The sequence below is a fragment of the Mustela nivalis genome (genome assembly GCF_964662115.1).
Source record: "Mustela nivalis genome assembly, chromosome: X".
NCBI lineage: Eukaryota > Metazoa > Chordata > Mammalia > Carnivora > Mustelidae > Mustela > Mustela nivalis.
In genome coordinates this window covers 123,776,217-123,796,081 of record NC_139040.1, presented here as the reverse complement: position 1 = coordinate 123,796,081, position 19,865 = coordinate 123,776,217, and the positions used below count along the sequence as shown (strand labels likewise).

The 19,865-nt window shown below is 46.3% G+C and overlaps 1 protein-coding gene across 2 annotated transcripts in view; it reads left to right on the top strand.

Annotated features, from left to right (window-relative positions):
- The first annotated feature begins 1,540 nt into the window (after window positions 1-1,540).
- EGFL6 (EGF like domain multiple 6) overlaps window positions 1,541-19,865 on the top strand; it is a 58,030-nt gene continuing 39,705 nt past the window's right edge. For both annotated transcript variants that reach the window (XM_082717020.1, XM_082717019.1), the window contains exon 1: window positions 1,541-1,838. In XM_082717020.1, the coding sequence (XP_082573146.1) occupies window positions 1,765-1,838 (74 nt within the window). In that variant the 5' untranslated portion in view covers window positions 1,541-1,764. The remainder of the gene's footprint in view (window positions 1,839-19,865) is intronic.

Sequence of the window (19,865 nt, the reverse complement as noted above, 5' to 3'; positions counted from 1 at the left end):
AGCCACACGAGGACACATTTTAGATTCCATTTGCTTCAAGATATTTGCAGGTACGCGGTTCATACTTCATATGCTTTCCTTTCACTTTTCATATTTTCAGTAAACCAAACCTCTTTTGGTGTGAAGAATAATGGCCTGGAAGAGGTCATTGTATTACCTATTCATGAGACTCATTTGACATCTGAGGCCACGGAGGAGTGAGAAGACGAGAAAGAGGATTTCTAGAACAGCAGAATGCAGCGGTGAAGGGCCCTCCTTTCCAATCCCAGTTCTACACTTGTCCATTGTATGACCTTGGGTAAGTCACTTAACCTCTCTGACTCCGTTCCTTGACACTTCAAAAATGGGGGAACCAATGATCACTACCTAGAGTCGTGGGTGTTGGGTCAGATGGTGCATGTAGATGGTTAGGACGGGGCCTGTCACTCTTCTCTAGCAACAGCTCAACGGCCTAACTGGTTTCTAACCAAGGACACTGAATCCATCAGGATACCTTCAACCATAAAACCAAAGATCCCATTAAACACAATTTAGGCCAGTAGGGAGATCCATTATGGTGTAAATGAAGACTCTCCAGCAAGCCTCTTCCCGGTCTAAACTTCTTACATTTTCTTGGCTAGAATTAAGGCATATACCCACTATATAACCACGAATCAAGCTCATCAAGACGAATTCCCCTTTCTTCATACTCTTCATTTTATATCTAACCCTAGTCGTAGGGGTGTTGGAGAACTAGTGCCGTGTAATGGATTGTCACAATAAACCTCGGGAGCTTGGCGGGCACCGCTGACCTTGGCTGAGCTCATTCATGTATCTGTGGGTTGGACGGCTCTGTTCCACCTGTTCCTCGTTCTCCTTGGGCTACAATGCTGGCTGGGGGCATGGTCTTCGGCATCCCGGAGAGAGGCTCAAGTGTCTTACGACCTATGCTTGGAACTGGCAACTTGGTTAACTTCTGCACTTCTGCCATTGGTCAAAGCAAGTCACAGCCAAGTCCCAAGAACAGTGTGGGGAGCTAGGCTCTCCCCACTGTGAAACGAAAGGGTATGGATGCAGGGAAGGGGTGGAGGAGGCGCCAGATGCCTGTCCGCCACTAGTTTCTGCCCTGGGAATTACATTTCACTGTCGTCCGGTGGTCCCTCGTGAGTGAGCTGTTGCAAATGAGCATGGAAGGTCTCGTCCGATGAAGGGGTTGCCCAGGACTTGGTGAGCTTCCAACTCCAGCAGCCCAGCCCGTGCTTTGCAGTTTGTGGAAGAACACCTAGCAGAGTACGATGAGAACCGAAACGAAAGGAGTGTGGAAGTGTTCTGAACTAGCACCCTTGTTTCCTGCTTGGACTCACCCAGATTCTGAAATCCGAGCGCAGGTATCACGGAAACCTGCGGCAAAGCAGCGGTCTGCAACAGATGGCGCGACCTGGTGACGGACCAGAGGGAAGTGCTCGGAGTCTGCGGGAAGTTTCTGGGTGAGCAGAGCGCGGAGGAGGATGCGCGGGTCGTGCTGGAGGCGGGTCCCAGCCAGATGTGCGCGGCCCGCCCCGCCTCCCCTCGCGCGCCGGCCCCGCTGCGCCCGGAGAGGAGCTGCCGCGCGCCTCACCAGGGCGCCCCCGCCGCCCGCTGGGACCGCGCCCGGGAGGAGCCGAGGCCCCGAGCGGCCGAGGGAGAGCGGAGGCTGCCGGCCCGCAGCGCCCCGGGGCCCGCGACCTCCCGAGAGGGGGTTCAGGAGGAGCGGCGGGACGCGACGGAGGGAGGCCCCGCGCGAAGATGCCGCCGCACTGGGCCCTGGCGCTCCCGCTGCTGTTCCCCTGGGTGGCAGGTGGATTAGGGAACGCGGCCAGGTGCGTGTCTGCTTCTCGCCCGGCCTGAGCTCCTCGTCGGGGCGGCCACTCTCCTTGGTCCCTCCAGGCATCCCGCGGGGGTGTGCGCGCTGAGACGGGATTTCATCAGGTGCCAGGCCCCGGGCGCGCACGGGCTTTCCTCCCCGCGCCCCGTTGGCGAGGCTTGTTCCCAGCCCCTCGGCACCAGCTGCGCCCCACCTGGCGGCGTCGGGCGGTTTCTGGGGGAGGGAGGCCCTGCGCGCAGCCGGGTGGGTGCCTTCTGGCTGGGTGGTGGGCGCGCATCTACTGGGCCGGCGGGGGTGCGAGTGGCGGCGGGCGGGTGGGTTCTGTGCCTGCGTAGTTTTGTGTTTTCCGTTCTAGCCGAAGGGCACCCACTGATTGTCAGTCGCTGGTTGTGCCGGCGGAGCAGGGGCAGAAACAGGGCGGCAGAGTAAGCCTTTGCTGGGCTGGGGCTGAGCCCGCTGGGAAGGGGGCTCTACTCAGTGCCTTTCTGATTAAGGTTAATGAACTGGAAAGAGGATGTCGTTGTCAGATGAAATCGAGTCGTTTTTCTTACTCTGACAATTTAGAATCTGAAGCCGTTTCTCTACTGTTGATAAACTGGTCCGAGCCGTGAGATCAGCAAAGCCCCTTGGTAAGCACAGGCATACTGGTGCCTGGCACTGTTCTAAACACTTTAGGGCTATTAACCCACTTGAGTGCCCGTAAATTCTGTGTGATAAGTACTGGTATTATGATCCCCGCGTGGTGGAGAAGAAAAATGAGTCTCGGAGAAGTTGAATAACTTGCGCAAGGCAGCATGGCCAGTAGTAAGTGATGAAGTGGGCGTTCAAACAGGGCAGCCTGGCCTCGGTGCCTGCTCTTCTCCAGGGCATGAGGGCAGCCTTTAGGAATCAGTCACAGGAAAGGCTTTCCTCGTTCTCTGGCTGTGACCTCGTGCCTTCTGAAGTGTGCGCTCCAGCAGCGTTGCTCCTGTGGGGCGCGGTGGACCTTTTGCGATGGGCTGGATGGTTACTGGTTGGGGACGGTCGGAAAGCTGTGCTGTGCGTGGTAGGATTTGGAGGACTGCCTGTGGCCTCCACCCTCTAGTTTCCCGAAGTGCCCTCTCCACAAAACTGTCACCGGCCCTTGCCCAAGGTGCGGGTGGGGGGCACTGACTCAGTGCCCTGCAGAGATTTGTTGGGTCAACAGTCACTGGGGAGAGCGGGCAGAGAGCCTTGGTTTGGAACAGGCTTCTGAAAGGTGAGCCTGACTATCTTTGTTTGACTTAGAGGAAAAAAATCTTTCATCAGCCAGCCACAGTATTAAGGGATTTTGAAGTTCAAACAGAACAAACCTCAAACCAGGTTCTTAGAATGTAGGATCGTAAGTTTCAATTTCCTTTCCACAATAAAAATGTAAGCAGATGCAATTTGCCCATAGTCACATTCTCCTTGAACATTGGAGGCTCTTGAATTGTTAGAAAGCCCCCTTAAGAAAGACCAACTGCTTTTGAGAAACGAGATTAGCAGTTTCCTAGCAGCCAGCAAACGGACCTCCAGGAGCTTCACTTTCAAAGCGCCACCAAATTAAACGAAAAGCCAGAAAGCCCCCCAATAAAGCAAGAAATACTAACATGAAGATTCCTTGTGAGGCTTCTGCAGGTCTGTGGTTTTCAGGATGTGAAATGTGCTTTCTTGACACACAGTCTGCTTCCCAAGCTGGTGTGTTTATGACGAGGTAGGGTCTTCGGGAGCTGCCTGGACCCTGTGTTCCATGGGGGCTGGTACTTTTACAGAAAAGGCAAGGTGCTCACTGTTCGTTTCCTGGGGCTTCACAGCTTGCAGTGAAGCTGTGACTGCTGTGTAGAGATTTCGAACATAAGCACTGGGGGTTTAAAATTTTTGTTTAAAAAAAGTTTTTTTTAGATTTTTAGAAAAGATTTTATTTATTTATTTGACAGAGATCTAGTTTGCTCTCACTCTCTATCTCTGACAAATAAATTTTTAAAAATCTTTAAAGGAGCATCCGCAGGATCTGTGGGTGGAAAAGCACCCCTTGGGGATACTGGGGCAACGGTGGAAGTGGGCCCTTGTTCCTTGGTTCGTGAACATACTCGCTTCATCGCTACTGGAGGTATTATTTACCCCCAACTTCTTTAGCCAAGAGAGGCAGACAGAGAGAGTGGGGGGAGCAGGCTCCCTGCTGAGCAGAGAGCCCAATGCGGGGCTTGATCCCAGGACCCTGAGATCATGACCTGAGCCGAAGGCAGAGGCTTAACCCACTGAGCCACCCAGGTGCCGCCCCGCACCCCCCCCCCCCACATGAAATTGTAATACCACCCTGAACCACCTTCTTTTGGCCAGCGGTGACTTTCCCGCCACTGCACACTCGTTCTTGCAGTTTGGGGCATTTCTCCTGGTTCCGGATAGTTTCTTTCATCTTGTAAGAGTGGAAATGCGACCTTGCAGGGGAGGGTTTGGCGCTCAGAGGGTGTGGGGGGGGGGCAGCAGAGATTAGGTGGAACCCTAGACCTTTTCAGTGCTGTTTGGGCATGGGGTCCATTGGCCAGTCTAGAATATTTATTGACCAGAATTTCCTGTCCACAGGGTTCCAGGACCTAACACTGGCATCTTTTGGCCTTGAGCACATAAGATAAATAGTAATTTTGCTATTCTTTTCACGTTTGGAGCAACTCCCTATTTATAACATATTTCTGTTATACATTTTTTCCGTCTATTCAAATAAAAGTAACATGAGATGAAGGAATGAGTGGGTTTGTGCTGAGGGTCTGCACTCAGGGAGAGATGCCCACTTTCTGTAAATCACACCTGCTTTGAGAACTGATTCCTCTCAGAGCCCCACTAAGGAAGTGCCATTGTAATAATTTCCCACAAACTTTATGGCTTTAAAAAAAACAAAACACAGGTTTATTATTCTCTTAGAGTTCTGGAGATCAGAAATCCAAAGTGAGTCTTAAGGGGCTAAAATTAAGATGTTGGCAGGGGTGTTCCTTCTGGAGGTTCCAGGGGAGAATCCATTCCTTGTCTCTCATAGCTTCTAGAGCCTTCCAACAGTCCTAGGCTTGTGGCCACATCACTTCAATCTCTTCTTTGTCACCTTGCCTTTTTTTTTTATCTTGGTCTTCTTCCTCCCTTATCTACAAGAAACCTGTGATTATACCAGACCCACCCAGATAACCAGTATGGTCTCCTTATCATAGAATCCTTAATTTGATCACATCCACAAAGTCCCTTTTGCCATATATGGTAACATTTACAGATTCTAAGGATTAGGTAGGATCTGGACATCTTTGGGGAGGCTATTATTCAGCCTTACACAGGAAGTGAGAACTATGAGTCGCTTGTTTTAGTTTTATGGGTTGGATCTTATTTTGAAAACATGATTTTAGTGATATGTGAGCGGTTGAGATATCATTTCTCTTATTCTTGAAACTAGAATTTGTGGAAATATCCTCAAAACTCAAGAGCTGAGTTTTTCTAGGAAATACTGAGCATGAAATATTCAATTACAACATAGAAATCACTTCTGAACAACCTTATTTCAATAGTTTCATTGGTTTAGAAGATACTACAATCCTGTTTATATGTGATTTATGTGCATATAACCAAGGCTGCATAAACATTAAAATGAAGATAAGGATATTACTTAGTCTTCATAAATCAGATTGGCGTTCAGCAAATACTGGTGAGATTCTACTATGTGTAAACACTTTTCAGTGTGATTTCAATGACTTATTTCATCAAACCTACAAAACAGATATTGTGCCTATTTGACAGACGTTGGAATGGAGAAACTTGAAGAAGTTTGATGAATTTCCAAGAACTTTATTTGATTTGATTTTCTGCTTTAAGAGCAGTGCCATTCCAACATTCCACAGTTTTTTCTCCAAAAACATTGGATACATAAAAGCTGAAGTTTTTGCAAAATGCTTTCTCATAGGTGGATTGTTTGGCTTGACTCCTGCCCAGTAGGACCCAGGGATGTGTATAGAAGAAGTGAGGGGTTTCTGAGGCGCCACCCTTCCCAGAACCACCTCCTTCCTCTAAGTTTACATTCTCTCAGAAGCAGACTCTGAGGTCAGGATTTGAGTGTACATGGTTTATTTGTGAGGGGACCCAAGAAAGTTCTAGTAGGGAAATAAGTACTATGGAAATAAAAAGTTGTCACTGTGATTCAGTCCTTCTGGGGAATTCTAGAAGACAGTAAGATACAAGCCTCAGAGCTAACCACCCCTGAAGGCGAGGGAGCTGAGATATTTAGTCATTGCTTGAAGGCTTCTAAGGAGGAACAACTGTAATAGAGGTCTTAGGACTTAGAAGGGGCAAACAGATACTGAAGTATCACTTGCATTGTCAGCCATGTGTAAATTACAGATCAGATCCCATTTACAGATAAACAAAGTTTCAAAAGATTAAGCAATTAAGTGATTTGCCTAAAGTATCACAGTGAACAGGTGGCAGATTCAAAAGCCATGGCTATCTCCCAAGGACAATTAGATTACTTCCCATGGGGTGGTTTGTCCAGATTAATCAGCAGTACTTCCGGTTTTGTCCGTTAACTTGCTGGGTCTCAACATACTGGTTCCAATAACCTGTTTTTTTTGTTTGTTTGTTTGTTTGTTTTAAAGATTTTATTTATTTATTTGACAGAGATCACAAGTAGGCAGAGAGGCAGGCAGAGAGAGAGAGGAGGAAGCAGGCTCCCTGCTGAGCAGAGAGCCCGATGTGGGACTCGATCCCAGGACCCTGAGATCATGACCTGAGCCGAAGGCAGCGGCTTAACCCACTGAGCCACCCAGGCGCCCCCAATAACCTGTTTTAAATCTGAAGGTCTTGCTTATGAAAACAAACAAAAGGCAAAAAACCCAATATTCTAAACCTAGTTAAAATTAAATCACTTCAGGTTCAACATTAATTGAACAAATGACATGCCCAGACAGTCTCCTGAATTCTGGAGATTCATATCTATCTGCTGCCCCTGCTAAACAACTTGGGAGGGCAGGCAACATATCGGTCTTTTTTGGTAAGTGACGTGCAGGGTAAGGGTTGTAACTCTAGCTCGTAGAGCAGTTCCTGGCACATAGTAGGTGTTGAACAAAAATCTTGGTGCATTTGAATGCCCACAGGACTCTAGTGGAGAGGCAAATAATGTTACTCACATATAAATAATGTGTGTTTATACCTCTATATATAAGCATTCAAAAGAATAAATATGTATATTTATGTTTTTACATATTACACTTGACCTATGATAGGTGTGAACTACATGGGTTCACTTGTGCATGGTTTTTTTAATAGTACAGCTCTGTGAATGTATTTTCTCTTCCTTCTGATTTCCTTAATAACATTTCCTTTTCTGTACCTTACTTTATTGGAAGAATGCCATATATAATACATATACAAAATATGGGTGAATCAGGTGTTTTCTGTTACTGGTACAGCTTCCAGGCAACAGTAAGCTTTGGGTTACATTGCAGGGGAGTCAAAAGTTACACAAGGACAAGTATTATAGTGCTTACTTCCGAGCAGCTACTGCATAGGAATAAATATATGGCTGGCTGGGTCGATACACAGCTGCAAAAGAGACACAAAAGGAAGGCTTTGGCTCCAGACAGGAAGTACACTGGCCGGCATCTAGGGGCACCAACCCATTGACAGCCAAGAAGGCGAGCTGGAAGCAGGCTGCGATGAGCCCTGTGTGTTGAACCAAGGAGCTCGGGCTTTGTTCTGAGAGTGCAGAGTAGAGCAGGGCGTTGCAGGCGGTGTTGTATAGAGATAACCCCATGGTGACCAGTTCACACTCACAATGATCCTGCAATCACACCAAATTATCTTTAAGGTACTGCACCAGAGTTTAGTGAAATTGGCAGCCTTTTTCCGTTCCGAAGGTAGACGCTGTCCGTGTACTTAGAATCCACTGTAGCTCAGACTGGATGAACACAAATGCAGAATGAAAACTCAGCACACCACAGCAGCAGCCATCCTTAGGAAGACCATTCCCTTTGCTCATTTCCGGGCACGGCATGTGGCCATTCAACAAAATACCCCAAAGCTCAGAGATTTAAAACATTTACTCACTACCCCTCACCGTTTCTTTACGCCCGGAATTCCCGAGAATTTTAGCTGGACGGGGAGCTTGGGGTTTTTCATGAGGCTACGGCCAAGTTGTTGGCCGAAGCTGTAGTCCTCCAAAGGCCTGACTTGGGGGGCTCTACCTGCAAGGCGGCACGCTCACCGGCTCGGGCAGGAGACCTCAGCCCCTCGCTGGCTCCTGGCAGGAAGCCTCAGCTCCTTGTCTCATGGAACGCCCCGTGGGGCTGCTTGAGTGTCCTCGTGGCCCGGCAGCAGATTTCCACATCGCAAGAACTCGGGGACGGAGAAGGTGAGAGTAGCTCTGCCTAACCCTCCGTCCACCCCCACTGCGGCCCCTTCCCGTGAAGCCGGGCGATCAGCTCATCCCACGTCCAGAGAGGGGAATTAGGCTTCCGCCCTTGGAAGGTGGATTTTTTTTTTTTAAAGATCTTATTTATTCATTTGACAGAGATCACAGGTAGGCAGAGAGGCAGGCAGAGAGAGAGGAGGAAGCAGGCTCCCTGCGGAGCAGAGAACCCGATGCGGGGCTCCATCCCAGGACCCTGGGATCACAACCCAGCTGAAAACAAAGGCTTTAACCCACTGAGTCACCCAGGCGCCCCTGCAAGTTGGATTATCAAAGAATTTGCATGCATATTTTAAAACCACATCACACCTTCTGGTTTTCCTTCTCAGCCTCTTTTCCAGGCTCACAGAGACAGCACATTTCCTATCGTTTTCCCTGCCATCCACATGTAGGTGGCTTCAAGGTGTGACTCTCCAGCCCCACGCTCTGCCCACTGCATTCTTCACCCGTTCATTGGAATGTCCCAGTGAGCTTCGGACGTCCGCTCTCCAGAGCTCACTGCCCCCCTCTCACCCATCCTCCCTGCTCCAGGACAAACGGTGTCCAAACTGGTTCAAGTCAAAAACCTGGGCATCCTTCCTGGCAACTCACTCTTCTCCCCGCTCCTATTCACTCTGGCACTAAATCCTATCGCAGACCGAGCCTCAAGCCCGTCTGCTCCTCTCTCTTCCGCCTGCCCCCAGCCAATTGTGCACCATCACCCCTCACCTGAACCCCCACGATAGCTCCCCTAGCTGCTGCTTTTGCCCCCTCTAGTTCACGTCCAGAGGGGTTCCTCTTAAAACTTAAATCACATCATGTTAGCCATCTCCTCAAAGCCTTTCAGTGACTTTGTATTGGGTTCCGAATAAGATCTGTTCTATTTAAGATGGCATTGCCCATTTCTCTAACTCCTCATTTTCTGTCATTCCCCACCATGCTCGCTGTGGATGGCCACTAAAGGAGCGGCCTGGAGGACACCTGCTTCATGGACTACCTTCTCTTCCTCATCTTCCTTCCCCACCCGCCCACCCATGTGCCTTTACCTCATAGACAAGCCAGTCACGTTCACCTCCTTGTCTCCGTCTGCTTCTGGGGGGCCCACACTAAGACCTCACCGTGCCAGATTTCCACCCAACTCCTTAGCGTGGAGGGTAAGCGAGAGAAACAGGAAGCAAGGGAGGGTGCTCAGTTTTGCTCTACTGTTGATGACATGGGAAATTTGAAGGTGGAAACACACACTGGTACGCACTTGATAGCAAGGTGTTTATCTTTTTTTTTTCTTTTAAGATTTTATTTATTTGAAAGAGGGAGAATAAGAGAGCACGAGAGCGGGGAGAGTCAGAGGGAGAAGCAGACTCCCCACTGAGCAGAGAGCCCGCTGCAGGACTCGATCCGGGACTCCCAAGATCATGACTTGAGCCCAAGGCAGTCACTTAACCAACTGAGCCACCCAGGCGCCCCAGTAGCCAGGCATTTGTTGGCAAGCAGCTGAGATGCTTTGGGGCGTTCCTGGGCCTGTTGGACCCAGACTTTGTATGTTAAAGATGGAGGAAATCGGAATTAATCTTAACCAGTAAGGTGCACTGGACTTGCCGTACTGGGAACTCTGATGAAAACAAAGGGAAACAAAAAACTCTCGTAGCTAGACCTATGGTCCCTATTTAGAAAAAAATGTATTTCACTCGTTTGGCCACATTTAAACATATTTAAACATCAGCAAAAGAAGTTCTAACTTCTCAATTTGTCTTGGAGAAAGACTATCATACAGTTTCCTGGAACGTGACCAGAAGCAAGCACACTAGGAATTCTGGCACGGTATATTTTCGCAGAAAATAAGGAACCCCATGAAGAAACACTACACTACTTACACAATCCCTGGAATGTTTTTAAATTAACTTCAGCTGTGGAGACAGCGATTCGTGATTAATTTGATCAGTGTAGACAGCAAGCTGTGTAATGCGTTAAAGGAACGGGGACAAGCGAACATTCAGCTCAGACTCCCACAGCTCGGGGCCGCCTCCGCACAGAGACTCGCTCGCCTACACGGACACTTCCCTGCCTCGAGACCAGGCTCCCCGGGCCTTCTATATGCCAAACGGTGTTCAGCAAGAGAGCTCTGGGAAAGAGGGAATGCTGCTGGCTTGTCCACCCAGACCTTCCGTGATGGCAAAGGCTCCTAAAGTCCTTTTGATTGATTACGTCACGTTTATCAGGTCCCATGAGGTTGGGCCAGTGCAGCCAAATGCACAGCAGCTCATCATACTCAGACATGTAGGACACGCCAGCGACTGGTTCTCAGCCAGACCATGCCTCCTTGGTACATTGGAATGCACTGCTCCCATTTTAGACATTTTTAAAAATACTTGCTTTACTAAATATGGAACTAAATGCAATTCATATTATAGTTTTGTAAGTGTTGTTGTTGTTGTTGTTGTTGTTGTTGTTGTTTTTAAGAGAGGTAGAGAGCAGGGAGTGCAGAGGAGAGGGAAAGAGAATCCTGAGCAGGCCCTTCGTCCAGTGCAGAGCTCCATGCAGGGCTCAATCTCACAACCGCACGATCATGACCTGTGCCCAAATCAAGAGCATGGCGCCTAACTGATTGAGCCACCCAAGCCCCTTCTAAGATTTTTTTTTTTTTTTTGTATGAATAGATTCACATATGAGGAAAAAGATCGTGTGCCTGAGACTTTAGGAAAAGAAATGATTCTTGAAATTCTACTCTGTTGAGCAGGGTAGGCTAATTTCTACATCAAACCATCTCAGAATCACAGTGGCTGAACAGAGTAAATTGTAACATGAAATTATGAAATTACAAGATATTTAGCGATTTTTAAAGAAGATTTTATTTATTTGACAGAGATCACAAGTAGGCAGAGAAGCAGGCAGAGAGAGAGAGAGGGAAATAGGTCCCCCGCTGAGCAGAGAGCCCAGTGCAGGGCTCGATCCCAGGACCCTGGGATCATGACCTGAACCAAAGGCAGAGGCTTTAACCCACTGAGCCACCCAGGTGCCCTATTTGGCAATTTTTAACTTACAAAAGTTTTGTGTAGTTTAACCTAATCATTTATGTCCCTTATCCAGAATACTCACAACCAGATATTTAAAGTAAAAGAATAATTGAATTGATGATGGGAAAGTTAGTAATGTTGGGGCAGGAATTAGAGCAAAGAACAGTAGAAGGAGAGGATGTTGAGGAAGGAATCTGAATAATTGGTTATGATTAACTTACAGCGCCATGCAAGAATATGTATGGGACCATAGATCACAGCTTCTTAAGCCGTTTTTGAAAACTTTTATGAGATAGTGTGCCATGCTGTTATTGTCAATGTCTTGCTTTCCTGTGCTGGATTCCTTTCTTCCCCTCAATAATATTGTTTCAACTTAAGCAGAAATATTTTAATATTTACTTTTCTTTTTTTATCCATAATTTTAAGTGACTGCATATGTGCCTTTAAAAAAAAAAAAAAAAACCTGGCAGGCTTAGAATGCAGGGCTGGATGCTTGGTAGAATAAATCAATTTCCTCCGACATCTACAAATCAGCAAGTGATTATTAGCCATTTTATCCACCAGAGAGAGATTCCTTCTCCCCCTTTAAATTGTGTTTCCATTTTCGTGGCCAGATGTAGAATTTGATGATTCAAACCACGAAAATCCCATTTGTGGTTGTCCCTTTGAGGTATCTCTCAAAACTGGGTGAATACAGGAATGGCACATCCATCAGCCAAAAGGCATGTCGCTCATTTGTGGACTTGCGTGCTTCTCTCATGGTTTTTCCTACGATGTTGTAAGCTCCTTGCTCTTCTCTAGGACATATGCACAAGCCGTGTCACTGCATCTACACCGCAGCTGTGAGCTCCGCCGGTGCTTTCTGGTTTGTGTTCAAGAGTCGATTTCTAATGATGGTTTCCTTTTTTTTAAAACAAGTGAAAATAAGGTTAGATTCAACAACAAATTTCTGTTATCTTCTAACAAAGCTGTAATGCTAAAATGCATTAGTGACTGAGGAAAGGATTCTTTTTTTTTTTTTAATTTTTTTTTTAAGATTTTATTTATTTATTTGACAGACAGATCACAAGTAGGCGGAGAGGCAGGCAGAGAGAGGGGAGGAAGCAGGCTTCTGGCTGAGCAGAGAGCCGGATGCGGGGCTCGATCCCAGGACCCTGGGATCATGCCCAAGCGGAAGGCAGAGGCTTTAACCCACTGAGCCACCCAGGCGCCCCAGGAGATGATTCTTTACAGTGGTTAAGAAACTTTACTTGATTAACAAAATTTTGATGGCCCAAGTGTTAGTCATGAACGTTTTGGAGAGCTTTATAAGTGATAATTTGTCGAGTTCCTTTATAAGTGATACAATGTCGAAAATGATGACTTCGGAGGAATTGATGCACTTTGGATTTCTCAGTTTCACCTTTTCACCTAAAGACAAGCATGTGAAAGCAATAAAACTCGAGAAAGAGGATTTCTCTGGAGAGTAGTGGTAATGTGCAAACAGTATATGAATTTCATCTCCTGCTAGTTAACCCCAGCCAGTGTTCTTTGCAATCAAAAGTAATTCACTTTGACCAATACATATGGAATGGGTTTGCCCACCTCTACAGAGGACCCTGGACTCCTTCACTAAAGTTTTTAATTAAAAATACCATATTTCAACCAGTTTCAATTATTTTTTTGTTGCGATTTCACATCTAACAGTTTTGATGATTTTTTTTTAAAGTATAACTGACATGTAACGTATTGGTTACAGGTGTACAAAATAATGATTCCATATTTGTATTTATTGCAAAATGATCATAATAGGTCAGCTTACTGTCTGTCACCATATATAGTTATAAATTTTTTTCTTGTAATAAGAACCTTTAAGATTTATTCTCTTAGCACCTTTCAAGTATGCAAAATAGTATTGTTAACTGTAGTCACCATTTGTACATTACATTCCTATGACTTCTAACTAGAAGTTTATACCTTTTGGCCCACTTCACCCATTTTACCCCAACCCCCCACCTCTCTGCCTCTGGCAACCCCACCAGTCTGTTCTCTATATGTGTGAGCTTGTTTTTTTTATTGTTCTTTGTTTTTCAGATTCTACATAAAAGTGAGCTCATGTGGTATTTGTCTTTCTCTAACTTATTTCACTTAGCATAATGTCCTCAAGGTCTATCCTTGTTTTCACAAATGGCAAGATTTCACTTTTTTTTTTTTAATGACTGAATAGTATTCCATTGTGTATATACCACATTGTCTGTATCCATTCATCCGTCATTGGGCCCTTAGGTTGTTTCCAGATCTTGGCTATTGTATATAATGCTGCAGTGAACATGGGGTGTGCGGGTATCTTTTCAACTTAGTGGCTTCATTTTCTATGGCTAAATATCCAGAAGTGGGATTGTTGGCAAATGGTAGTAGTTTGGTGAGAAACCTCCTTACCATTTTCCATAGAGCTCGCACCAATTTACACTACCATCAGCAGTGCACAGAGGTTCCCTTTTTTCTACATCTTCACCAACACTTGTTATTTCTTGACTTTCTGATATTAGCCATTCTGACAGGTGTGAGGTGATACCTCGTTGTGGTTTTGATTTGCATTTCCCTGATGTTGAGAGATGTTGAGCATCTTGTCATGTGTCTGATGGCATCTGGATGTCTTTGGGGAGATGTTTATTCAGATCCTCTTCCAAATTTTTAATCAGATTGGTCTTTTTGTTATTCAGTTGTATGAGTTCTTTCTATATGTGGGGTATTAACCTCTTGCCAAATATATGATTAGCAAATATTTTCTCCCATTTAGTAGTTTGCCTTTTCATTTTGTTGATTCCCTTTGCTGTGCAGACGTTTTTTTAGTTTGCTGTCCCCTTTGTCGATTTTTGCTTTTGCTTTTGGTGTCAAGTTTCAGTAATATTTTTGCTTATTGAGTACCTCTACTCTTACGGAGACTGCTTTGTTTTGCAAAATCCCTGATAATTCCACCTGCTTGAAATCCTTCTGGAACTCCATAGAGCCTTCAGGATGGACAGAATGTTTTCCGCGGTCACAGTAAGGTAGCAGCCCCTGCTGCCTTCTCCCTCGCTCTGTTTTCTCTGCTTCCCTATCCCCTTCCCTTCCCGCTCCCCTGCTCTAAACACACAGCACCTTCTACGCTCTAGCTTATAGGCCATCAACTCCTCAGGTTCTTGGTGGCTCCCTCCTTGGCCCAGGCTGTTTCCTCCGCCTGGAACACCTTCCCACCAAACGGCCTCCTTTCATTTTACCAGGTAAGTCCCACCAGTCCGCAGGATTCATATCAGGCCCCATTTCCCCCAGAAAACCCCTGACCCACCCACCCCCCACCTAACGACTCCTCCATCTTCCCCTAGCACCCGAGAACTTACTCCTTTCATGAGATGTGTCACGTTGGAGTAAATAATTATCTGTTCGCTTGCCCAGCTGCATCCCTAGACTGGAAGTTCTTTGTGGACAGGGGCTGCTCTCCGTGCCCACTCTAGTGCCAGACACATGTAGTTCTCTAAAGCATTGTGAGTGAATAGATGGATAGACGGACGCATGAATCACGCAGGGGAGGAAAGATTCTCTTCCCTCTACCCTTCTAGGTTCTGGGCTGAGAGCCCCCTCTAATAAAAAACAGATGAACAGGAGAAAACCAAACAGAAGTACATAGCTTATCTACCTGCTGTACCTGGGTGATACCCAGGAAATCCGAGTAACTCAAAACGGCACAAGCCACCACCTTCACACCATCTCCAGCTGGAGGTAAAAGATGTTGTTGGAGGCTGGGGGAGCAGGTTACGGGATGTGACCCAGCAAAGCACAGTAAATAAGAGTGAGGTTGGTCCACGGACTGAAGTCCCAGCCTTCTCCATTGATAACAGCTGCTTTTTTTTTTTCTTTTTTTAAGATTTTATTTATTTAGGGGCACCTGGGTGGCTCAGTGGGTTAAAGCCTCTGCCTTCGGCTCAGGTCATGATCCCTGCGTCCTGGGATCGAGCCCCACATCGGGCTCTCTGCTCAGCAGGGAGCCTGCTTCCTCCTCTCTCTCTGCTTACTTGTAATCTCTGTCTGTCAAATAAATAAATAAAATCTTTAAAAAAAAAAAAAGATTTTATTTATTTATTTGAAAGAGAGAAAGCCCAAGGAGGGGGAGGGGCAGAGGGGGAAGCAGGGAGCCCGCTAGGGAGCTCAGTGTGGGGCTCCATTCCAGGACCCCGTTTTCCTTCCTGTCTGACTTCTAATACCACTGTAAGGTCACCTGGTCTTTTTCTTGGCCCTGGTTTCTTCATGTGTAAAATGATAGGTTAGAACTGGCGGACGTCTAAGGTCACTTTCTTTCAGGTGAAATTCTACAATAAGCTCCCCTTGCAGTGCAAACGGATTCCTACATATGTTAACATGTGAAGTCACATGGAGATTGTGGCAGCCGCTGGGAGTGTGGCTGACTCGGGGCCCCCGCTGCTCGGCTCTTGGAAAGCCATCACCATGTTTGGGCAAGGCCCTGCCTCCCACGGGCTGCCCCTGCCAGGCCCCCCTCCAGAAGGAGCATGGCAGGGACACACAGCAGGACCTTTTGTGGGAAACACCACTCTCTGCTGATGGTCAGTTTTGGCTCCCGGACTCCCCCTCAGTTTTGCCAAACCCTCCTTTGACTACACAGCAGCCTCGGGTACCTCCACCCAACCTTCTTTCCATCTTTGCTTCGCTTGGGGTCAGCCTCCCATGGCGCTCCCATGGCCTCCCCAGCTCTCTTGCCATTTTCTCTCACAGGTGTTTCCTGTAATAACATGTTGCACATTCATTCTCACGGCTTCTGCTTCTCGGAGGACTCAGACTAAAGCAGAAACCTAGTTCACACTGCGGTTCATTTCAGTGATTCTGAGCCTACAGCAGTTTTAAACTTTACACCTTATTCAGCACATCTAATAGCAATCTTAATCCTACTACTCGTACCACTAGAAGTGATGCGTTAGGGAACATTTCCTGTGTCACTTACTGTGTTAGTTTATATATATATATATCGAGTCATTTCGTTGTCACAGAAACTCTTAAGGTAAATCCCCTTTTATCCCCATTTTACAGATGAGATAGTTGAGGCAGGGCACATGTTCATGTGTGGTGGGGCTCGATCCCAGGACCCCAGGATCATGACATGAGCTACCCAGGCATCTGAATAATGACATTTTAGCCATTACCTCTGACAAGAAAGAAATCAGTGACTGGTTACTACAATGCTTTAGTTTTCAGGAAAAAGACTGTCGTCCTAACCATCATAGTTTATAGCCGCTCAACATCGGAGCTCGTCCTGCTTTTTCTAGAAACATTCTGCATTTGGCTTAACCTGGTGTTCCTTTTACCTTTCTGGTCATTGCCTGGGTCTCTTTCTGGACCTTTCTCCTCCGTGGACCCCCTCTTACACACTAGCTTTCTTCGGGCTGTGCCCTAAGCCGCCTTTTCTTCTTATGCTACTTTGTTCCCATAGGTTCAGTAACCAAAGACCTACAGATGAATCCCAACCCCAGTCCTGCTTCCTGGGCTTCTGGCCCAGATAGCCACCTCCCTACTCAATATCTTCTCTTGGTTGTCGGTCTCATGAGCCCTCAAAATTAGCATGTCCCTAAGAGAGCTCCTCATTTGGCCTATTCCTGATCATGGTCCTCCATGGTCCCCGTCACACTCCAGATCCAACTGACCAGAATATGACCCCCATGAAGGCAAAGATCGTATGTTCCTTTTGGTTGCTGTTGACCCTCTGGAGACTAACCCAATGCATGATACATTGTAGGCTTTCAGTACAGAATGAATGACTGCTCTAAGCCATTACCAAGTCTTTTGCTTCCACCATGAATCTATCCAGTTTTCCTCACTGCTTCTGCTTCTGCTCTAGTCCAAAAGACCAGAAACTTCCAAGCCAACTAGTATCCCTGCTTCCATCTGCCTCCATCTCATCCATTTTCCAGATCACTGCCATGATAATATTTTTCTAAGGGAAAATGGTATCAAATAACCTCCCTACTCAAAATCCCTCTTTGCTGCCCTATTACCATTCCGCTAGCAGGCCTCACAGCCCTATCTTGACTAACATGGCGCCCAGTGCTGTAACCCGCTCCTCTTCCTCCCTTTGCTCCACTGCTGTGGTCTACGGGTCCCTCAAGCACAAGAGACACCATTGTCTCTTACCTCTCCCCCTGTATGCATTCCGTGACTTCTGCTTATAATACACTTGCCGTCATTTCATGTGGTTGGCTTTCGTTCATCTTCCATTTCACTTAAAGGTGCACCTGTGGAGAGAACATCTTGGATCCCTTCAACCAGAGTATATTTCTTTGCTTTAAGCCTTTCTAGCTGACTGACTGAATAAGTGTAGTGCCTCTGTTACTCTAATCCTCTTGTCTAAAAGCTAATGTCAGGGACCCTATTGTTCATGATTGCATTCCCAGTACCTTGCACAGTGCTAAATACATATTCATGTCCTATTGAATAAGCTGGGGCTTGGGGTATTAGGAAAATAGGTAAGGTCCTCACTTGTAAACCCCTAGTCAAGAAGTTGGCAGGAGTGTTTTGATAGATTGAAATCTAACTCAATGAACCCTCCATTACTTAAAAAATATGAAATTAAGGGGGCACCTGGGTGGCTCAGTCATTAAGCATCTGCCTCCGGCTCAGGTCTACATCTCAGGGTTCTGGGATCGAGCCCCGTGTCAGGCTCCCTGCTCAGGTGGGAGCCTGCTTCTCTCTCTCTCCCTCTGCCCCTCCTCACCATGTGTTCTCTCTCTCAAATACATAAATCTAAAAAAAAATTAAAGATTTTATTTATTTACTGGAGAGAGAGAGAGTGAGCATGAGTTGGGGGGAGGGGAGAGAGAGAGAAGCAGGTTCCCACTTGAGCAGAGAGCGCGATGTGGGGCTCAATCCCAGGACTCTGGAGATCAGGACCTGAGCTGAAGGCAGCCACTTAACTCACTGAGCCACCCAGGTGCCCCCATAAATAAAATCTTTTTAAAAAACTGCAGTAAGATACCATTTCGCATCAACTAGAATGGCTATAATTAAAAAAAAAAAAAAAAAAAAAGGACGAGAACAAGTGCTGGTGATGATAGAGTAATTGGAACCCTCGTATGCTGCTGGTAGGAATGGAAAATGGAGCAGCCATCTTGGAAAACAGTCTGGCAGTTCCTAAGAAAGTTAAACATGGTTACCATATGACCTAGCAATTCTACTCCTAGTTATATACCAAAAGAGAAATGAAAACATATATCTACACAAAAATTTGTACACCAGTGTTCCTAATAGCATTATTCATTAAACCCCAAACATGGAAACCACCCAGATGTCCATCAACTGATGGTTGAGTGAACAGAAGTGGTCCATCCTTACAAAGGAAGGTTACTCAGGCATAGAAAGCAATGGAGCACTATTACCAGGCACAGCATGGACGAACCTTAAAGGCATATTAAGTGAAAGAAGAGAGACAGAAAAGGTCACATAGCGTATGATTACATTTCTATGAAATGTCCGGAGAAGGCAAATCCAGAGACAAAAAGCAGATTCGGGATTGGAGGATTGTGGGGTGGGAAATTGGGACTAACTGCTCATGGATATGGTGTTTCTTTTCAGAGGGATGGAAATGTTCTGGAATAATAGTGGTAACAGTTGAGTAACATAGTGAATGTGCTAAAAACGACTGCATTTTTTTTTAATTTTTTTATTTTTTATAAACATGTATTTTTATCCCCAGGGGTACAGGTCTGTGAATCGCCAGGTTTACACACTTCACAGCACTCACCAAAGAACATACCCTCCCCAATGTCCATAACCCCATCCCCCCTTCTCTCAACCCCCCTCCCCCCAGCAACCATCAGTTTGTTTTGTAAGATTAAGAGTCACTTATGGTTTGTCTCCCTCCCGATCCCATCTTGTTTCATTTATTCTTCTCCTACCCACTTAAGCCCCCATGTTGCATCACCACTTCCTCATAGCAGGGAGATCATATGATAGTTGTCTTTCTCTGCTTGACTTATTTCGCTAAGCATGATATGCTCTAGTTCCATCCATGTTGTCGCAAATGGCAAGATTTCATTTCTTTTGATGGCTGCATAGTATTCCATTGTGTATATATACCACGTCTTCTTGATCCATTCATCTGTTGATGGACATCTAGGTTCTTTCCATAGTTTGGCTATTGTGGACATTGCTGCTATAAACATTCGGGTGCACGTGCCCCTTTGGATCACTACGTTTGTATCTTTAGGGTAAATACCCAGTAGTGCAATTGCTGGGTCATAGGGCAGTTCTATTTTCAACATTTTGAGGAACCTCCATGCTGTTTTCCAGAGTGGCTGCACCAGCTTGCATTCCCACCAACAGTGTAGGAGGGTTCCCCTTTCTCCGCATCCTCGCCAGCATTTGTCATTTCCTGACTTGTTGATTTTAGCCATTCTGACTGGTGTGAAGTGGTATCTCATTGTGGTTTTGATTTGTATTTCCCTGATGCCGAGTGATATGGAGCACTTTTTCATGTGTCTGTTGGCCATCTGGATGTCTTCTTTGCAGAAATGTCTGTTCATGTCCTCTGCCCATTTCTTGATTGGATTATTTGTTCTTTGGGTGTTGAGTTTGC